At 32.9% G+C, this 22,948-nt stretch overlaps 1 protein-coding gene across 1 annotated transcript in view; it reads right to left on the bottom strand.

Moving 5' to 3' along the window:
* Positions 1–22,948, bottom strand: part of LOC129226196 (serine/threonine-protein phosphatase 6 regulatory subunit 3-A-like) — a 49,324-nt gene that overhangs the window by 21,882 nt on the left and 4,494 nt on the right. The window contains exons 3-4 of the mRNA XM_054860796.1: positions 16,154–16,240; positions 15,896–16,082 (exon numbers count right to left, since the gene is read on the bottom strand). Of these exons, the coding sequence (XP_054716771.1) occupies positions 15,896–16,082; positions 16,154–16,240 (274 nt within the window). The remainder of the gene's footprint in view (positions 1–15,895; positions 16,083–16,153; positions 16,241–22,948) is intronic.

Genomic DNA, 22,948 nt, shown 5'->3' with positions numbered 1-22,948 from the left:
TGGACTTAGTGAAAAGAAATAAATGTGGATTCTTTCCAAACAGGGCTGACACGCTTTTGCCACCGGCAGGGTTGGGATTTTTTTTTTTTTTTTTTTGGGGGGGGGGGGGGGGGGGGGTAACCAGGTTTTGTTTTTGGTTTAAACCGGGTTTATTTGGTTTAAACACTATTTGTAAGAAGAGAACGATTTTAGTTTTATAAATTCATGAATATTTAATGATTTAATTGTTAATGATTGGTTAATATTCACATTTGTACTTAATTACTTGGTTAATTAATTAAGTGTCATATTAACTGTAACCTTAATCCCCATCGTTATTAGTATTCAGCTGTTGGCAACACTGTGCTATCATTATTATAAGAATTGCTACGCATATGTCTTACTGCTTACGTTAATAAACCGTTCTGAGTGTTCTATGAGTTGCTACTTTCAAGTAGCATTTGATATATAAATGTTACATTTAGTGATATGGATCGGGTAAATACCCAGCGGGTAGGTAAATATTTTTTGGTTATTTATCCAGGTATGTACCCAAGGCCTGGGTAAATACCCAAAAACTGGGTATTTTACAAAAAAAAAAAAAAAAAAAGCAAAAATGAATGGGAATTTTTTTTAAAAATCTAAATATGAAATAATTGGTAAAACTGATATATACATATGTATTGCACAGTTTATAATATTTTTTCTTGAAAGACTTGATGAAATTATGAAAGAAACATTTCGTGAACCAATTAATCTTTTCAATGTCATAATTGGAGAAGATGTTTGCTTTTTTTGTAACCAGTTAAGCTGTTAACTTTTTGTAGAATGGCTTTTTAATATCTGAAATTTGGCTATCAACATTGATTAGGCATATCCAACACATTTAATGTCAGGGTTGGCCGGATCGGACCCAATTGGGTTGGACCCAATGGGTTTTTTTGAAAAAAAATCCATTTAAAAAAACCCATTATTTAGCCCACTTTTGGGTTTTTAAAAATTTTCTCAGAACTTTTTTTTAAAAAATAATTAATTTAAATACTTTTACAATTTAAACTTCTTTTTTATTTCTTCTTCACAATAGGCAATGGACATAAAAAATGAAATTTGAACTTTAATAGTATTTCTTAACTTTTAAAGGCATTAAAAAATGCTTCAAAGATTTTAAATAAATATATTTAACTTTTTTCCTTCAACTGGTCAATAAGGAGCTCAAATTATCTTGACTAAGTCCTGTCACGTCAGATTTTCTCGGTATTTGCAGATTGTACAAAGGATACTACTTCAGCTAAAAGGCTCTCATGTGAATTATTTTCTGCAAACCAACACGTCACAAAACTCGAATAAACAAGGTACATTTTTTAGAAATTAACAGGTTTTTACAAATGGTCGGACAGAAAATGGAATAGGATGTACAGTATTTTCATTATCTTACGAAAAAGTTTAATATTTCCTACTCTGTACACAGAAATAGAAAAACAGGCAACATAAAATTCAAAGAAATGTCTTGATTAAGCTGGAATTCAGTAAAAAGGGATTTAAACTACTTGAAGTTCTACAGTAGTTTTGCATAACAAAATGAAATACAATAAAGTAAAATACAAAAAAAAAATGTCGAAATTAAAAACGAGCAAATAAACAACAGATTTTATCACTCAAGAAGTAACTTTGCCTTAACTGTTGGTAATCATGGAAACTAAAAAAATCTGAAACTTCACATTTCTTGAATTTTGTCGTCTTTTATACCCTTCTTCAGAAAACGCTGAATTTTCCAGCTTTTTTTATCAAGACAATTTTTGTGCTTTGTGCATATACTTATGCTACAATATGCTACGAGTACCCCACCTTTCCCCTAAAAAAAGACAAAAAAACCCACATTTCTTTTAAAAAACCCAGCTTTAGTTGGATTTTTTTGGGGTTTTATTTTAAAAAACCCAAAAAACCCTGGGTCCATGGGCTTTTTAAAAAAAACCCGGGTTTTTGCCAACCCTGTTTAATGTGAATATCATATTAGATTGCTAAGTTGTTTTACACAATAATTCTTTAAATACGTGATCAAAATACAACTTTTGGGCAAAATTTATTGTTTTGCTTATGGTTGGTCATACAAGGTGTATTTCGAAAGCAATGCAATGGTTTTTTTCAGACCGCTTTTATTGGTCGGAGTATAACCAAACTACTTGGTTTAGGTGAGATGGACCCTAAGGTTTTCCCGAAAACCAGTCTCGGGGGTTCTCCGAGCTGTGAAAATGGCTGGACGTAAGTGTTAACCTCTGCGCATTGACCGTGTTACGGGAAAAATGGTACACGATTAAGTTTTGTCGCTTAACCAACAAAATCTCTTGAGGAGATTAACAAAATGATTCGTGAGGCTTACGGGGACTCTTCTCTGTTCTATTTACAAGTTTTGAGGTGGTTAAAGACCTCTAAAGAGGGCTGGGAAGAGGTTCAAGATGAACAACGCTCTGGGCGGCCGTCAACCAGCAAAACCGACAACAATGTGGCTCGTGTTCCTCAATTGTTGGACTTTGACCCGCGATTAGTGATGTAAAATACCCGGGTATTTATTTTTAGGGGTAAATACCCAGGGTATATACCTGGGTAAATACCCAAAATGGGTAAATACCCGGGTATTTATTTCAAAAATTTATATTCATCTAAAATACTTTTCTGTATGTATTCCATTATGTATATATACAACCAACCATATACAAAACAATAAATTTTTGCCCAAAAATTGTATTTTGATCACATATTTAAAGAATTATTGTGTGAAGCAGCTTAGCAATCTAATATGATATTCACATTAAATGTGTTGGATATGCCTAATCAATGTTGATAGCCAAATTTCAGATATGAAAAGCCATTCTACAAAAAGAAAAAAGCTTAACTGGTTACAAAAAAAAAGCAAACATCAATGTTTTAAGGTCCTAGTCTTTTATAACCCAGTAATATGTCTCTGCATGACATCAAAATGTAACGAAATGTCGCTCAATTTATTATTACAATTTATTTACCTATATCTTATGCAGAAATTTCCTTCAAACTTAGTTCAATTGTTCAGGTGTATTCTGTATCACACACACATATATACACACACACACACACATAATATACATAAACATTTAAAATTCATTTAAAATTTTTAATCTTTTATTTTAGGGTTTATGTTTAAAAAAGATAATAGATCACCTTTTAATACTACCTAAAAAAATTTTGCAAAATGCGCAATTACTAGGGGATTTACCCTGCCTTCGGATAAATACCCAAAAAAATATTTACCTTCCCACCCTACAGGAGAGCAAATACAAATGAGCAAGGCAACAGAAAAGAAAATTTTGCTTTTTTTTTTTTTTTGTTTATTAATGTGAAAACTGTTTTTATATTTTCCATGATATCACTTAGATATCAATAAAATAAATAACACCATAGTTTCTTAATAACTTCTCAGTTTATTCTTCCAAACATCCCTCATGCTTCCTTTTTTTTTTTTTTCATTTTGGATATGACTAACCTAGATTGTGATTTTGAAATCCTGAAGTTCATAATGAATTGCTTATACTTCTCCAATTATGACATTGAAAAGAAAGGTTCTTTGGTTCAGGATATGTTTCTTTCATGATTTCATCAAGTCTTCCAATAAAAAATATTATAAACTGTGTAATACATATGTATATATCAGTTTTACCAATTATTTCATATTTAGATTTAAAAAAAAAAATTCTCATTCGCTTTTTTGCATTTTTTATTAAATACCTAGTTTTTGGGTATTTACCCAGGCCTTAGGTAAATACCCGGGTAAATACCCAAAAAATATTTACCTACCCGCTGGGTATTTACCCGATCCACATCACTACCTGCGATTGACTATTAAGATGGTTTCAAATGAACTGAACGTGTCGTCTACTGCTGTGTTTCGTATTACTCAAGATTTAGCGATGAGAAAAGTGTGAGGCAAGTTCGTGCCGAAGCACCTTGCCATAATGCCCTGCAATTCCGCGAGTTCCTGGCTAAGCACCAGGTGAAAACTCTGTCCCAGCCCCCTAAAGTCCTGACGTCGCCCCGGCAGACTTCTTTTGGTTCCTTCGGATTAAGGCAGGCCTGAAATGAACCCATTTTTCATCCCTAGAAGAGATCCAAATCAGCCGTGAGGAAGACCTTAGGGAGGTCCCCAAAAATGCCTTTCAGGGCACTTAACAGTCATGGCAGAGACGATGGAAGAAATGTGCAGAAGCCCGAGGACATTACTTTGAAGAAATTTAATTGTTTGTACAAATCTGTCCAATAAATTACTTTAAAAAAAAAAAATTATTGCATTACTTTTGGAATAGACCCTGTATATATACATACAGAAAAGTATTTTAGTTGAATATAAATTTTTGAAATAAATACCCGGGTAAATACCCATTTTGGATATTTACCCAGGTATATACCCCGGGTATTTACCCCTAAAAATAAATACCCGGGTATTTTACATCACTAGTTACATTAAGCAAAAGTAAAATCTCGTAATTTCATTTCCTCATAAGTAGTGAATATTGTTTGCTATATAATATAGCAGAAATATTGTTTGAAAATCTTTAACAACTAAAAAAGTACCATGAACTATCCCACTGCTTTTGGCTAATATTAAATAACTTTAAAATTTAAATAGAATGAACCCCCCACCCCCCAGAGTTGGCCGGATTGGACCCAATTGGGTAAGACCCAATGGGCTTTTTGAAAAAACCCATTATTTAGGCCGTTTTTGGTTTTAAAAAAAAAATTTCTGAGAATTTTTAAAAAAAATTAATTTAAATACTTTCATAATTTAAACTTCTTTTTCTTTGTTCTCCACCACAGACAATGGACATAAAAAATGAATTTTGAACTTTTATAGTATTTCTTAACTCTTAACGGCATTAAAAAATACTTCAAAAATTAAAAAAATATATATTTAACTTTTTTTCTTTAACTGGTTAAAAAAAAAAAAAACTAAAATTATCTTGACTAAGTCCTGTCACGTCTGATTTTCTCTATCTTTGTAGATTGTACAGAGGACACTAATCTAGCTAAAAGCTTTCATGTGAATTATTTTCTGCAAACCAACACGTCACAAATCTCGAATAAACAAGGTATATTTTTAGAAATTAACAGGTTTTACAAACAGTAGGACAGAAAACAGAACAGGATGTACAGTATTTTCATTATCTTAAGAAAAAGTTTAATATTTGTTACTCTGTACACAGAGAAAGAAAAACAGGCAACATAAAATTCAAAGAAATGTCTTGATTAAGCTGGAATTCAGTAAAAAAGGATTTTAACTACTTGAGGTTCTACAGTAGTTTTGTATAACAAAATGAAATACAATAAAATAAAATGCAAAAAAAAAAAATGTAGTAATTAAAAACGAATAGTAGATTTTATCACTCGAGAAATAACTTTGACTTGACTGTTGGTAATTATTAGAGACGTACCGAGTACTCGGTAACTACTCGGTACTCGGCCTACTCGGCCAATATGCCGAGTACTCCGTACTCGGCCAAATTTTGATCAGATACTCGGCCAATACCGAGTAGTTGCAAAAAATTGAATGTATTAAAATTTACAAAAAAGCTCAAGCATATATAATTTTCTGCAACCATTTACAATTCAAATTTAAATTTTGAGAATAATGAAGTTTAAAATACTTCAATGGAGTAAATCTTGGCTCGAATGTCTCGAAAGTTAATAAAACTTTTTTGTTAAAAATTGTGCAAATATGGAATTTTTGCTACAAACTAAAATTAGTTATAAGATATATAAAAATACCTTAGCTTTAAAAATAAAAGGAAATAAAACAACGTTAGAAGCACAGTGCAGGATCACTGCAGACACGTGTTTTGGCATTATGATTAATTTCTTTTCCAATGCACAAAATGTGAGCTCGTTGCTTTAAAGGCATCCGGCAAAAGTCGAATTTTTCGTCGTATGCCTTTACATTCTTTAGTTCACATGTTATGCACTGAAAAGACGATTCCTGTAACACAGAAAAACGTGTCTGCAGTGTTCCTGCACATTTGTTTTTTTGCTTTTAAAATTATTTATGTTTAGCGAACTAGACCTATAATGAATAAATTTGTATAATTTGTTTCAATTCCAACTTGATAAGTCATACCTTTTATTTATTCATTTTTAGTTTAAAAAATATTATTTTTGCAAAATTTTGTAGTTAAATTTAAGCAGGAATTTAGTTTAAAAACTATTATATGGACAAGGAGGTCTATACTACTATTTCAATAAGTTTAAAATTCATCGGTGTGTGTCGGTGGTCCTTCTTTCAACATAATTGGTACTGGGAAACTCGGCCGAGTAGTGAAAGGCCGAGTTACTCGGTAACTCGGTACTCGGCCGAGTAGTAAAAGGCCGAGTACTCGGTACTCGGCTACTCGGCCAAAGTGCTACTCGGTACGTCTCTAGTAATTATAGAAACTAATAAATCTGAAACTTCACCATTCTTGGGGGTTTTGTTGTCTTTTATACTTTTCTTCAGAAAACGCTGAATTTTAACTAGTTTTCCAGCTTTTTTTACCACAAGACAATTTTTGCGCTTTGTCCATATACTTATGCTACAAAAGGCAACAAGTACCCCACAATTTCCCTAAAAAAAGACCAAAAAAAACAAACACATTTCTGTTAAAAAAAACCCTGGGTCCATCGGCTTTTTAAAAAAAAAGGGGGGGGGGGTTGCCAACCCTGCTGCTCTTCTCCCCCCAAAAAACCTTAAACTTACTAATCTCAAAGATATAAATATTTTACAAGATTAAAAGATAAAGATTTATAAAAATATTTATTATGTTCTGTTGTAATATGTTGTTACAAAGATCTAAATCATTGTCATTACAATTATATGCATTTTTTTCAAGCTTATAAACCAATATAATGAACAATAAATTTTAAAACTTAAGTATTTATTCAGTGTATTCTTTATGTCATTGATATTGTTTAATTGACAGAATTTTATGCAACTTTATTTGTAATTAAATTTTTGCCATTTTTGTTGTTATTTTCATTTCTATTTTTACCATACTAACTGTGTAGCCAAATGTAGCTATGTAATACGTCATAGAATAGGCAGCAAAAGAGCATACTTTGACAAGATGGAGAATAGGCCATATTCGCTATTGCTGTTTTTCATTAAGTCTTGTACAAACAAGTAAAAGAACAAAGAAGGGCAAGGACAGGGATGAAAGCTGACAAGAAAGCTGTCTCAAAAAATGAATAAGTACAAAAGGTCTCAAACAGAACAAATAGTGAAGCGTCTTAAAATTAGAATATGCTGCACAAAATATGCAGTTATTTTAAATAAGCAGCTTTGAGCCGATAGGGAGCGTAGCATACTTGCCAACCCTTGAAGAAAAAAGAGCCGATGTGTGATCACATGACTTCCTTTTACGCCAATTTAATGTCATTTCCCCATTATTGGCAGTTTTAATGTGATTCAATAGTTTACTCTCTAAATATCACCAACAGTCGCCAAATTGAAACCAGATTTTTTAAAAAATCGCCAAATTTGTCACAAGCCTGGCGATATATCCGCAAGTGTCTGCCAAATTATAACAACTTGAGTTTACATTGAAATTAACAATGATTTCCCCCCAAAGAGGAGCAAAACACCCCCTTAGAGACACCCAAACGCAACCAAAAGGGGAGGTGCACAACTAGACCCCACTAGGAATCTACGTACCAAATTTAAACTTTCTAGGACATACCGTTCTTGAGTTACGCGACATACGTACGTATATACAGACGTCACGAGAAAACTCGTTGTAACTAACTCAGGAATCGTCAAAATCGTCATTTAAAAAAAAAATAGCCAAATTTGTCGCCAAGTTGCGACAAAACTTGGCGACCAAAAGACTGGCGATATATCGCCAAGTATCCGCCAAATTATAACACCACTTGAGTTTAAATCGAAATTAACAATGATTTCCTTCTAAAAAGGGGGAAAAGACCTCTTTAGAAACATCCGAATGCAACCAAAAGGAGAGGTGCACAACTAGACCCCACTAGGAGTCTACGTACCAAATTTCAACTTTCTAGGACATTCTGTTCTTGAGTTATGCGACATACATACGCACATACATACATACGTTACGTGAAGACTCTTTGTAATTAACTCAGGAATCGTCAAAATGGATATTTTGCGTGTCTATACATTCTTAGGCACTTATCCACATGTGATCGAGTCGAAAAAAACTCACCATTCATTCGGGGGTGGAGTAAAATGGAAATTAAGGTCGATTTTTGAGTGAAAAAATTTTTGTGAATACAATACTTCCTTTTTTGTAAAAGGAAGCGAGAAACGGAGAAATTATATTGTGCTTTGAAATGTCAAGATTATTAAATTTTAAACGTAAAACAGATTTTTGACATAAGCTGATTAGTAGCAGAAAAAAAAAAAAAAAAAAAAACTACAAATTCCCACCAAAACAGTAACTACAAAATTTTATCAACAAAAATCCATTACAAAAAATATAAATATACTTTTAAAATAAAATATAAAATAAGTAGGCATAAAGTAGCATATGTTAAAATAAATTCCATATTTCAAAATAATTGAAAAATTTTAGAGATGCAAAAGTTTTGAAATTTGTTGCAATTTTCAGCAAAGCAAGGGCTTTGTTGAACACATGCACAAATGAAAGGGAAAAAAAATGAAATTTTAATTAAGCTTTTTTTTTCTTTTTTTGAAATACCAAAAAGAATATGAACGATTTCTTAATAAACAACATATTACTCACGCATAACTCGAGAAAATGTTTGCAAACACTAACTTAAAATGGTTATCCTTCATGTGGGTCAAAATTTCCGAAATATTTTCTTGAACTAAAAAGTACATTCGTAAGTTTGAAATTTTTGTGTTTTATTCTAATTGACAGCTAAGGAAATGAATATTGTCGCATAGAAAGCGAATTTTTTTTATACACATAGTAGAAATTTGCAGATTTAGGTTCAAAAACTTATTTTTTGCCCTTCCCTTCATTTTCTTTCGTTTTAAAACATCGAAAAGTGGTGGATTTTTTTTTTCTTTTCCAAACAGAAAGTGAGGGTCTCATGTATTATGAATAACTTAAGTTTTTTAGTGTTTAAATTATTCTCACAATAATAGTTTTTATATTTCGATATTCATAAGCATTTCTGAACTGTTTTCTTCTTATTTTAATATGCTTAATTATTTATTATATAGTTATTTAAATTTTACAAACAATCGGCCAATAGCGCTTTTTAGCAATCCAGAAAACCGGGAAATTCAGATATCCGGGATAGCGATGGTCCCGAACTTCCCGGATAATTGGTTCTCTACTGTATTGTAAAACTTATTTTTTGGATCCGAAAAAAAAATCATGAAATCAATGTTAAACTTTTTTTTACTACATGTCGTGTTTGTGTTGTGTGTGCTTTTTCTAACTAGTTTTTAACTTATAGCTTTAATCTCATATATCAGAGATGAGAGTGGGTCAGAGGGCAAAAAGGAGAAAATCCAAAAAAGAAAAAAAGAAAAAGCATGCGGGGAAGGGATGATGTTCAAAGCTGCACCAAAATAGATCCAGGAAGTCATGATTGTCAAAAATGCAACAAAAAATGGCTAACTTAACACTTTATAAGCTAACACAAATATTTTTCCATATCAATTATGTTTGAAACAATTAGGTAGTAATTAATGCATGGTACATATTTTCAGAAAGCAAAGTATTAATTTTTCAGGATCAAAAAAAAAAAAAAAAACTGCCTCATGAAATTTCAAAAATTTTAAAAGTTTAGTTTGAAAAATTTCAATCATATGAGATTTAGCATAAATATTTTGAAAGCTTTCATGTGTAAACAAAAAAAGAGTTCATGAAAATCCGAGATCATGAGAGTCGGACCACATGTTTTTGATTGAATTTTGCATTTTTTCTTAAATACATTTAAGAAATGAAAATATTATTGAAATAATGAATAAAATAAGTGGATATAAGATAGTATATGGTAAATAGCTTTCACACATTAAAAATGATTGAAATCTTGGCAGGATGCAAAAAGATTGAAATCTCAAAAAAGGCACACACGTATTAGACGTCATTGGCATGTTTCCGGAACATACGATTTTGGCAGATTCTTTTTTTTTTGGAAATAGTTGCATTTTTCAAAATGTAATCTAATATTTGCAACACACACATAAAAACGGGGAATATGGAGTCAAGGGCGGATTCAGGAATGGGTCAATGTGTCAGCTGACACCCCTGTGACAAGAATTTTATTACAACTACAGTGCAGAACCTTTTATCCGGGAACCAATAAACCGGGAAACCAGAAAACCGGCAACTTTTTCCCTACTTTCCCGTTATTTTTTTAAAATAAGCAATTTTGGCAATTTTTGAAAAATTAAGCTTTTTTTTTCTTTTTTTGAAATACCAAAAAGAATATGAACGATTTCTTAATAAACAACATATTACTCACGCATAACTCGAGAAAATGTTTGCAAACACTAACTTAAAATGGTTATCCTTTATGCGGGTCAAAATTTCCGAAATATTTTCTTGAACTATAAAAAGTACATTCGTAAGTTTGAAATTTTCGTGTTTTATTCTAATTGATAGCTAAGGAAATGAATATTGTCGCATAGAAAGCGAATTTTTTTATACATATAGTAGAAATTTGCAGATTTAGGTTCAAAAACTTATTTTTTGCCCTTCCCTTCATTTTCTTTCGTTTTAAAACATCGAAAAGTGGTGGATTTTTTTTTCTTTTCCAAACAGAATGTGAGGGTCTCATTTATTATGAATAACTTAAGTTTTTTAGTGTTTAAATTATTCTCACAATAATAGTTTTTTATATTTCGATATTCATAAGCATTTCTGAACTGTTTTCTTCTTATTTTAATATGCTTAATTATTTATTATATAGTAATTTAAATTTTACAAACAATCGGCCAATAGCGCTTTTTAGCAATCCAGAAAACCGGGAAATTCAGATATCCGGGATAGCGATGGTCCCGAACTTCCCGGATAATTGGTTCTCTACTGTATTATAAAACTTATTTTTTGGATCCGAAAAAAAAATCATGAAATCAATGTTAAACTTTTTTTACTACATGTCATGTTTGTGTTGTGTGTGCTTTTTCTAACTAGTTTTAAACTTATAGCTTTAATCTCATATATCAGAGATGAGAGTGGGTCAGAGGGCAAAAAGGAGAAAATCCAAAAAAGAAAAAAAAAAGCATGCGGGGAAGGGATGATGTTCAAAGTTGCACCAAAATGGATCCAGGAAGTTATGATATTCAAAAATGCAGCCAAAAATGGCTAACTTAACACTTTATAAGCTAACACAAATATTTTTCCATATCAATTATGTTTGAAACAATTAGGCAGTAATTAATGCATGGTACATATTTTTCAGAAAGCAAAGTATTAATTTTTCAGAAAAAAAAAAAAAAAAATTGCAGCTGCCTCATGAAATTTCAAAAAATTTAAAAGTTTAGTTTGAAAAATCTGAATCATATGAGATTCAGCATAAATATTTTGAACGCTTTCTTGTGTAAACAAAAAAAGTTCATGAAAATCCGAGATCGTGAGAGTCGGACCACATGTTTTTGATCGAATTTTGCATTTTTTCTTAAATACATTTTAAGAAAAAAAAAATAATAAGTGGATATAAAATAGTATATGATAAATAGCTTTCACACATTAAAAATGATTGAAATCTTGGCAGGATGCAAAAAGATTGAAATCTCAAAAAAGGCACACAATTTTCAGCGAAGCACGTATTAGACGTCATTAGCATGTTTTCTGAACATACGATTTTGGGCAACTATCGTACTAGATAAAGATTCAAAAGGAAATAAGAAAATGTGGATCAAAAATTAGGAAAAATCGGAATCTTTTCAGATTTTAAAGGAAAACTAGCTGCGTCGCCCGGCTTTGCACGGTCCACCTCGAAAATAAAAGTTATGTCAAGTGACGCGAGTTCAACACTCAGGCTTGAACCAAAAAAAAAAGTCAGTGTAGTTTTGCGGCAGATTGCGGAAAACCCCCCAAAAAAGTAAACAGTTTAAATCCCCTGATTACAGGAAAAGCCTCCAAACAAAAACAAGAATTTTACCTGTTCATATTCGAGAAAAAGAAATGGCAACAGATCTTTCATCTCAATGATTTTCTTCACGCTCACATACATTTTAATAAAAGCATTGTTGCGGAAAGTTGAGATGAAGCACTGAATAATAATTTGAATGGAGGAAAGCCTTCGAAAAATATGGATTTTATTTTGAAATCTAAGAGTCATAATTAATAATTTTTAATTGATATCTCCGCTAATTATTATCGGAGGATTATGTTAAATAGCCAAACATGAAGACGGGAGGATTACGAATCCATCGATACCTGGTTCGATGGTCAGTTCACTGTCGTTCGGGAGAAGAAGCTTGGACATAGATAGATAGATACTCAGATTTTATATGTATAAGATAGGATCGTTATAAGGCAAAAAAGGGGGAAAGATTTTAAACACAAACAGAAAAAAGTCGAAAAAATCTCATTCCTGCATATGTTCAAACTTACAGTAATGTGACCAGTCTGTCTGCCGAAAGAAATGGGCAGGCGAGTTTTGATGAAAATTTGTGGGAATGTGATCCATGCTGCAGGTTGCGCCATTAAAAATTTAGGGAGAGGGGTAAAAGGGATTGGCTCTCACTTGGGGGGGGGGGGGTGCTCCGTATTGAGGGGGCACATCACTCTTGGAACTAAGGCATCCCTGCTAAACTGATATTTTTTGCACAGGAGGCATAACTTTTTCCATTGAAACTTGCCCCCCCCCCCCCCTTTGCAAAAAATTTCTGGATCCGTCCCTGATTGGAGTACCTTGCAACAATGGTATGCCCTTTTTTTTTGGCATACTTGCACAGTATGCTTGAAGCAGCCAATAAAAAAATGGCGCAGAAAACCTATTTTGGCGCTGTCTAGCGGCTAGCCCCATAACTGTAAGAATTCCCATTCCCAAGGAGAAAAATCATTTTCAGTCAGTATTCTTACGCATTATATGGAGTTCTAATCTCTCCTGCCATTGGTGGATGACTAAAAACTAGAGCGACATACAGTGAAACACCATTTATACGCTTTTGAAGGGAATGTATGAAAAAAGCGTATAAATGAACGAGCTGATGACTTCCTTTTACACCAATTTATTGTTATTTCCCCATTATTGGCAATTTTAATGTGATTCGATAGCTAACTCTCTGAATATCACCAAAAGTGGCCAAATTGAAACCAGATTTTGAAAAAAATCGCCAAATTTGTCTCCAAGTTGCGACAACACTTGCCGACCAAAAGTCTGGCGATATATCGCCAAGTGTCCGCCAAATTATAACACCACTTGAGTTTGCATCGAAACTAACGATGATTTCCCCCCAAAAGGTGTAAAAGACCCCTTTTGGAACATCCGAATGCAACCAAAAGGGACGGTGAACAACTAGACCCCACTAGGAATCTACGTAACAAATTTCAACTTTCTAGGACATACCATTCTTGAGTTATGTGACAGACATACGCACATACATACGTACATACGACGTCACAAGAGAATTCGTTGTAGTTAACTCGGGGGTTGTCAAAATGGATATTTCGGGTGTGTCTGCACGTTCCTAGGCATATATCCACGGGTGGTTGGGTCAAAAAAAACTCAACATTCATTCGGGGGTGAGCAAAATCGAAATTAAGGTCAATTTTTGAGTGAAAATTTTTGCGCAAATGCAATACTTCCTTTTTTACTTTCTTCTATATCTAATATATAGAAGAAAGTATTCGATTCGTGCAAATTTTCGAATTTCGAAGGATTCGAACGTTTTGAGGTGTGCTGAGTCCATTTCAACTATTTTTGGAAAATGTCTGTCTGTCTGTGTGTATGTGTATGTGTGTGTGTATGTGTGTCACGTCTGTCTGTGACCAGTTTTTTGTGGCCGCTCTACAGCAAAAACTGCCGCATGAAATTGAACGAAATTTGGTACACATATGTGCCCCTATGTGAACTTGTGCCCATTGGTTTTTGGCGCAAATTCCTCCAAGGGGGGTGGAGCAATGGGACGTTTTTTGAGTTACGCGTGCTTGCTATTCCTCAGGAAGTAACTGGCGGAATCAAACAAAATTTGGTCCATATGTTGCCCCTAACAGGAGCAGGTGCTGATTCAATTTTGGTGTCAATAGCTGAAACGGGGGTTGAGCTATAGAACATTTTTTGTCGTCAATTGTGACTGCTGTATCTCAAGAAATAATGAATGGAATGAAAGAAAAATTTATCGAAAAGTAGCCCCTAGAGGGTATAAGTGCTGATTCTATTTTGGTGTCAACAGCTAAAAGGGGGGTAGCGCAATCGCCCGTTCTTTTTTTCCATTGTGAGTGCCCTATCTCAAGAAGTAATGCTACGTTCTGGTTGAAATTTGGAATATATGTGAGTCCATACGTAAACAGGCTTTGGTTCAATTTTGACGCCAATCGCTCCAAGAGGTGTTAATTTTTTTTTTTTTTTGCGAATAAAAATAATTTTATTAATGCAACAATAAGGAAGATAAATCGTAATAGATTATCGTCTGCGTATTTCTCGTGATTTTAATTGTATGGAAATGATCGGAAATATTATCTCAATGATTTAAAATGTTTAACTGTTGCCATCTTATGTTTGTTAATAAATAAAATATTTGTAATTCATTCAAGCGAGGCTTTTAAAATAACTTTCAATTTTCGCTCTTTGCTTTGTTTTTGCAATAATTCAGACATTGGGATTGTCGTCAAGTTTTTGCATGTGTCATTTTGTTTTTGTTGGGAATATTGCTTCCTCGTCAAGCATGGGGAGGGATCAGAAAAAAAAAAGAAAAATATAGAAGAAAGTTTCGTGATGGCCACAACATACTAGTTGTAAAAGGAAGTAAAAAAACGTATTACAGGTATACGTTAATGTGTATTAGACTCTGCAGGAACAATTTAACAAACATATAATTGATAAAAACGTATAAAAGCGAAACATATAAACGATGCTTCACTGTATTGAGAAAAGAGAAACTTTTTGATAATTAATTGAAAGAAAACTTAAAGCTGGAGAATGTTGTAAAAAACAGGAAATCCGAAAATAGATGCAAAAAAAAACGGGAGACTCCAACTAAAAACAGTAGAGTTGGCAAGTATGAGGAAGATTAGAAACAACAGTGATTGTATCAGGGTTGGCAAAAACCCGGGTTTTTTTAAAAAAGCCCATGGACCCAGGGTTTTTTGGGTTTTTTTAAATAAAACCCAAAAAAACCCAACTAAAGCTGGGTTTTTTAAAAGAAATGTGGGTTTTTTTCTTTTTTAGGGAAAATGTGGGGTACTTGTAGCGTAAGTATATGGACAAAGTGCAAAAATTATCTTCTGGTAAAAAGCTGGAAAACTAGTTAAAATTCAGAGTTTTCTGAAGAAAAGTATAAAAGACGACAAAACCCAAGAATGTTAAAGTTTCAGATTTTTTAATTTTCATTATTACCAACAGTTAAGGCAAAGTTACTTCTCGAGTGATAAAATCTATTGTTTGTTTTTAATTACTACATTTTTTTTGCATTTTACTTTATAGTATTTCATTTCGTTGTGCAAAACTACTGTAGAACCTCAATTAGTTTAAATCCCTTTTTACTGAATTCCAGCTTAATCAAGACATTTCTTTGAATTTAAAACAGTAGAATTGGTACTAAAAACAGTAGAATTGGCAAGTATGAGGAAGATTTGAAGCAACAGTGATTGTATTGATCGCTCGGAATCTTCATATTTCCATAAAACATTATATGTTCATCATACTTGATGCGGATTTTGAAATACACATAATTTTTCTGAATTTCATAATTAGGCCAAAAAATTATAATACCATAAGATGAGAAAAACACAAATGTTAAAAACCTCACCTCATCTGTTTTCTTTGATATAAGTAGTCCCAACGTTTTGCTGAAAAAACTAGCTAAGAGAGGATTTAACGCTTTGTCTGTGTCTAAAAATCCATAGAATTTTTCTAGTATAGCTTCACTTCCAGCTAATGCATCATTAATCTGGGCGATGTCAAATGTCAACAGTTCACATGCTCGATTGGCGTGCCTGGAAAGAATGGAAAATTTAGTGATCACAAAATGCCTTCAGGTAAGAGCACTTAAGTCAAAAACATGTACCTGTAGCGTAATCTCTCGTCGCCCTCATCCTTAGGCTCTTCAGTGATCAATGTCACCATTTCATCCAAAACATCAGGACGAACAAGACTATAAAAAAAATAATAAATTAAAATAATGAATAAAATTAAAAGAAAAAACAAAGCTTATTACTGTTAGACAATGGATTATACAGTAAAATCCCTCTAATGCGGACACTAACGGGACATTTTTTTTTGTCCGCAATAGAGAGGTGTCCGCAAGACAGGGGTTTAATAATGTTATTTGCATTGAAACTGGGGAATTAAAAATTGTCCGTATAAGAGGGGTGTCCGCCTTTGAGGGGTGTCCGTTAGGAGGGGTTTTACTGTATGTAATTTGGCAATCTGCCAAGTAAAGACGATTCCATCTGAATGAATGTAGCATGGGAGAAGGGAAAATAACGATGGGATTTTGTTGCACGCATTTTTTAATGTCACTAGTGTCTTATTCATTTATTGCATTCTCAAAAATAAAATAAGGGAAAAAAATAGTAAAAAAGAAAAGAAAACATTTTCATTTCGTTCAGGAACGTAAAAGCAAAATGGTAAGCCAAGGTGGCGACAGAAACTGTGAAAAAAAGTTCCCTGACTTTTCCCTGATTTCCCTGATTAAGTTCATCAAATTTCCCTGATTTACGTTACCAATGATAATGGTTCTCTTTCTTTGCTCTACTTGAAATCCATTGTATGTTTGTATAAAACGCAGTATTTCAAACATTTTAAGTTGTGTAAAGATATATTTTTAAAAAATGCTACTTTTTTAATAAAATAGTTTGAAAAAGACATATCAAGTCAATTTTTTTTGGGAAAAAAAAAACCTACAAAACAGTATATTAAATTTTTCTACAATGGAAAAATTATACAAAATTAAAAAAAAAAAAAAAAACACTTTACTTCCAGAAACCACTTAGCATAAGAATCTTAAGAAATATGCGGCAGTGTATAATCGCACCTCATTAATTTTACTTTTTTTTTGAACAGATAATTGGCAGAAAATGCATAGGAATTAAAATACTTAATTTTGTAAAGCAAAAAAAAAAAAAAAAAAAAAAAAAATTTTCTTCATAAAATCAATTTTCCCTGATTTTTTGTTATTTTTTTCAAAATTCCCTGATATTTCCCTGACTTTTCCCTGATTAATAAAGTTCCCTGACTTTTCCCTGATCTCCATGATTTCCCTGATCTGTCGCCACCCTGTAAGCTCAAAACTTTGTTGTGAATAAATAAATCAATTAACTTTTACTGTGAGAATGTAGATTGAATATACTTTAGATTTAAAAAATGTTGCTGTGGGCAAATTATCATTTTTTCAAAACTAAGGCTAAATAATAGAGATGCAAAAGTGCATATATGAAACAAACCAACCAACATCCCTATAAACGAATAGATACGTCCATTTCCGCCTATAAACCGGATATTAGCCTTTCCATGTAATCAATGGTCAAACAGTATAAAGAATGTCAGAGTTCCCACTCTTCCAACAGATTAAAAAATAGGGCCTTTATATGGCCTTTTTACAGCACAATTTTAAAATAATTAGGGCAAATACAAGCCAATGTCGCACACCAATTTTCTTTGTCTTCAATTTATTTTTTTTTATTTTTTTTTTTAAATCTGTCATTTATAATTGATGAATAATTTTGAAATTCATTTCAAAACACTTTTTTTTACTCGACAGCAGAGCTTTAAAATGTTGTAACTAAAGTTCTATGGGAGCACTAGAGTTGTATGAAAGCTCATTTTAAGGAAAACTACATGTGCATTAATTTATTATATTTATGTACCTTGAATAATTTGAGATTTTTTTTATTTTTTATAAAATGTAAAGTTGAAAATTTTTAAAGATAATCTTTGAAAATTGTTGGAAAAAACACATGATTTTTATTGTAGTTTAATGAATACAGAGAATTTCAGAGTGGGACCAAGAAAGGACAGCAAATAATGTAGGACACATTACTCTAATTTTTGCTGAAACATTTTAGTAACTGCTGAACCCTTTCATGGCTCCGCTGAAAATTTTTGGACATTTTTATAAATACCCTTTCGAATACTAGCGACGATTGGGGGGGGGGGGATTCCAGTGTCCCGGTTGAGCACTTCAGAAATCTGGCAAGCCTACTTATGAATGATAGATTTTTAAAAAGTATAAATAAATTTAAGACATCAAATAGTAAGGTTTCTAAAAGTTTCATGAAAATCTAAGAAATAAAGTTAGGTTTTTTTTTTTGTTGTTGATTTGACACGGAATGACACAAATCCTAATAAAATAGGGCCTTTCATTATTTTTTAGGGCTTTTGACTACAAAATATGGCTTTTAGAGGGGCCCCTACAAGCAATAGTTGAAAATAGGGCCTTTATAGGGACTTTTGAGGGCCTGCGGGAACCCTGAATGTTGAGTTCTGAAAGTTGTCCACAAATTGCGAAAGATTACCACACACATTTTATACACTTTAAGAAACAACTGTTATACACATTGTGTATTGCCAAAGGTAATATTGTTCTTTACTTCTGTACTGACACTAATTTAATCAATAGAAATATTTCTTTCAACCTATAAAAGCAGAATACATTTTCAAAGACAGGGTTTGTACTCAATTTCAGAAACAAAATGAAGGAGTTATAGAGGAGTTTTGAAGGAGTAAAATGAGATTTTGAAGGAGTACTTTAGGGCTGTCCTTAAACGATGTCTTTTTGAATGACTTTCTTTTCAACATATTTGACCCATTTCTCCTTTGTAAAAAAAGTGTTCACTTCACCTTACTCCTCCTGTCACATTTGTCATAAACAAATTGTTATTATAACTGTGTGGTGTCACATTTTGTCACCCTCCTTCTTCTCCTTGTCACAATTTCATGAACCCTCTCCCTGTCAAGGCATGACATTACTTGTGGATGACCCTTTTTACAAAGTCAAAACTGTGATTTACTAAAACAGTTGTTTTTTAACACAATAACTTAATATAGTTCATACACTTATGTACTTTTAAATATTCAAATAATAATTAGACAAACTGACTTTTATGGCTGAGAGTGTGGCGGACGGAAAAACAATAATCATAAAACTTGAGAAAATAGGCCAATTAGCATGTGTTACTTCACTCATGAAATGTCTTAGTCATTCAATAGTATTTTCTACCAACTTTTATGACTTCCATAATCAATTATCACATCATTATGAAAAAATAAATAAGCAAAATCACTACAATAAAATTGCCCTTATACCCTTGCGACAAAGTTTCATTGTTGATTGAAACTGTCGTGGAGGAAGATTATGTAGTTTTGAACTAAAGAAGGAGTTTTGAAGGAGTTAAAAGCGAAATGAAGGGGTTTGAAGGGCCCTTCAAAAAAAAATTTACTAAATGAAGGAGTATTGGAGGAGTTTTGAAGGAGCGTACAAACGCTGAAAGAAATTTGGGGATATTCTGAAGAAAAAAAAATAAAAATAAAAAAAAAAGGTACTTCTCTCTCAAATAAAAATATCCTGCCATTTTTTATTTTTGGCAATTTAAATTTTTTATCACTATTGCTAACTAAAAATTTTGTTGTCGGCCAAATTCATTCAAACACTTCAATTTTTAATTCTAGGTTTGCCATAAACTCGTAGATATTGTCAATTTAAGCAATGTCGCCAAGGTAAAAAATACACAAGTCGCCAAACCAAGTAGCAAAATAATTAACTACAGTAACCCCTCGTTATATCGCTTATTCGGATATATCGCTCTTTTCTTCTGTCTCTCGAAACATTAAAGCATTAAGAAACATCAAGAAAGGAAGAATGATCTGGACGGGCAAAAGAGTTTTCTGTAAACAATGTGGTTACTTTTACTTTTCACATCCTTTCTACAGCAAGTCGAACGGAATAGAAGGTCTATTGGGAATCAGAGGGTATTGGAATGCTCACTCTTGTCTCGCGGCAGCTCAGAAAGATCGTCTTTATTCGCCATTGGATGTTTTTAACTTTCTTACGGTGAAAATTTACTCAAATTCCAATCTTGTTTAAATTTCAATAGGTGTTATAGTACATTCGTGAACTACATCGAAACCATTAGAAAATCATGTCAAAAAGATCCAATGCTAATTTACTTGTGTCTTGGACTTATAACTATTTTTAATGACCTCCGTTATATCGCGCTTTCGGATATATCGCTCTTTTTCTTTGTCCCCCGAAAAGCGCAATATAACGAGGGGTTACTGTATTAATTTCATTAAAAGACTGAAGCTCATTTGAACTAATGCTACAAACACAGAAGAACAAACCAGCAACAAGCCATGGGCCCAACTAAACAGGCCTTTATTTGAATGATCAGTCATGATGTACAGGGGAACCTAACAGGCCTACCGCACCATCTCTCAACCCAATACAGAAGGGAGGTTCTGCAACCATTTATACTATAATTAGTGCAAACTTAACCAGGTAGCATTGTGCAAAGACCAGGGTTGGCAAGTTTCTGCCATGGTGGTTAAAACCACTGGTAGAAACCGGCTAAAACCGTCATGTCAAAAACCACTTTCTGCCACGCTTCTGGCAGAAACTCACGAATCATATAAAGTAATTAGTGACCTATAATAGGAAATGCTCGGGAAAAACAATTAAATGTTAATTAAAGTGTAATTTATGTACAATATTAGTACCATTCAAAAGACATGAACATTTTTGTGTATTTCACATTTTTTTTAAAACTGGTCAACCATGTTGTAGTTGGGGTAGTTATAATAACTAGACCAGAAAAATACGTTTTGACGACTACTTTGTTCTGCAAAGCTATATTTTGAGCAACATTTATGTTAATACTAGCTGCGTCGCCCGGCTTTGCACGGTCTACCTCGAAAATAAAAGTTATGTCAAGTGATGCCTGTTCAACCCTCAGGATTGGACAAAAAGAAAAGAAAAAAAAAATCAGTGAAATTTTGCAGCAGATTGCGGAAAATCCCCAAAAAGTAAACATTTTAAATCCCCTGATTACAGGAAAAGCCTCAAAACAAAAACAAGAATTTTACCTGTTCATATTCGAGAAAAAAAATGGCAACAAATCTTTCATCTCAATGATTTTCTTCACCCGATATACATTTTAATAAAAGCATTGTTGCGGAAAGTTGAGATGAAGCACTGAATAATAATTTGAATGGAGAAAAGCCTTCGAAAAATAGGGATTTGATTTTGAAATCTAAGAGTCATAATTAATAGTTTTTAATGGATATCTCCGCTAATTATTATCAGAGGATTATGTTAAATAGCCAAACATGAAGACGGGAGGATTACGAATCCATCGATACCTGGTTCGATGGTCAGTTCACTGTCGTTGGGGAGAAGAAGCTTGGACATAGATAGATAGATAGATACTCAGATTTTATATGTATAAGATTGGCAAGTAAAATTCTGTCACTTTCTTCTTGAGCACATTTAAATCTCAATCCCAAGCAATTTGGAGGAAGCATATAAGCTAGCAAATGATATAATCAATAACTCCATGTTTAAATCTGTGTGTCACATTGTTTTCTTAAGCGCCAATAAGAATCTCGTCTTTTGTTAGAGCATAATCAAAATGATACAAGCAAATGCAATTGAACAATTCTCTTTCTAATCTAAATCGAGGGCAATAGCTATGGATTTTACATTTTTACAATCATTGAATGGATTTACATTTTTTAGTTTACTCTAACAAATGTGATTTAGTAATTACTAGAACTATTAAAGACACTTTTTTAGTTTTTGCCAGTTTCTGCCGGTTATAACCAGTTTCTGCCACTGGCAGGGCAAAAACCCATAGACTAATAATAAGAGTAGACCCAGCTTTCTCATTCTTGCTGATGAAGAAAATTGGTTCATAGATGTATCATGTGACTAGTGGAAGGGCTTGGCGAAGACTTTGGCAGCATGGTTGCTAGATGGCAGCATTATCTATAGTTTGGCACTCGACATGTATTTTAAGACAATGTGTTTTCATTAAAAAAACTTCCAGGTGCAGAGATTGAACTGTTTTTCTTTTAGTTATGCATTATTTTGACATTAGTTATAGTTTTTGATCAGTTTTCGGTAACTTTTATTTCATTTGGAGCTGTCAGCGTTGGCGTGAACGAAATGGCGTAAACGTTTTGCGTTAACGCAAAAAATGTACTAATCGGTATCTTAAATTGAAACTGTAGGTAAAAATCTTACCGTTTGCTGATTTTTTCTTGGTCGCTTGCATCTTTTATTGCTTAGAGAGTTATTAAAATTGACTAAAGAAAATGCACAATACTATCTAAACGAAAAACTCACTATATCAACAAAATATTTACAACTCAGAATAACAAATTTACAAATCGGACTCCATAAAAGATCTTTCTTCCGTGTTCCATCAATTCTATTTATTTTATTTCGCTGATTCGCAATTCTATTTATTTTATTTATTGATTGTCTGCTACGATTAACACCCGCTGTTGCTAGGATATCCACCAGTCACATGGTTTGGTTTATGAGCAGCAAAAGGGTTACCATAGCTCGGTCTACTCTTATTATTAGTCTATGCAAAAACCAGTTTCCCGCCAGCAGAAAGCCAACCCTGGCAAAGACGGATGCAAGGCAGAGGCGATTGCCCCTCCCTTGAGGGACCCTGTAACCACAATATTTAGGTAATGCAGTCCTAAAATGGAAGTATAGACCCAGTTTGATGACGTTAAAAAAACATAATAGAGTTTGAATTTACATTTTGGGATGTCTTTGTAATTGAAGTTTCAAAATGGAAATTTTAGATGATCTTTGGGGGCGTCAGAAGAAGTTTGGAAGCTTTCTCCCCGG

This window comes from Uloborus diversus, chromosome 7 (genome assembly GCF_026930045.1).
Source record: "Uloborus diversus isolate 005 chromosome 7, Udiv.v.3.1, whole genome shotgun sequence".
NCBI lineage: Eukaryota > Metazoa > Arthropoda > Arachnida > Araneae > Uloboridae > Uloborus > Uloborus diversus.
Note: the sequence above shows the minus strand (reverse complement) of the source record. Positions and strands in the feature narration are given on the sequence as shown.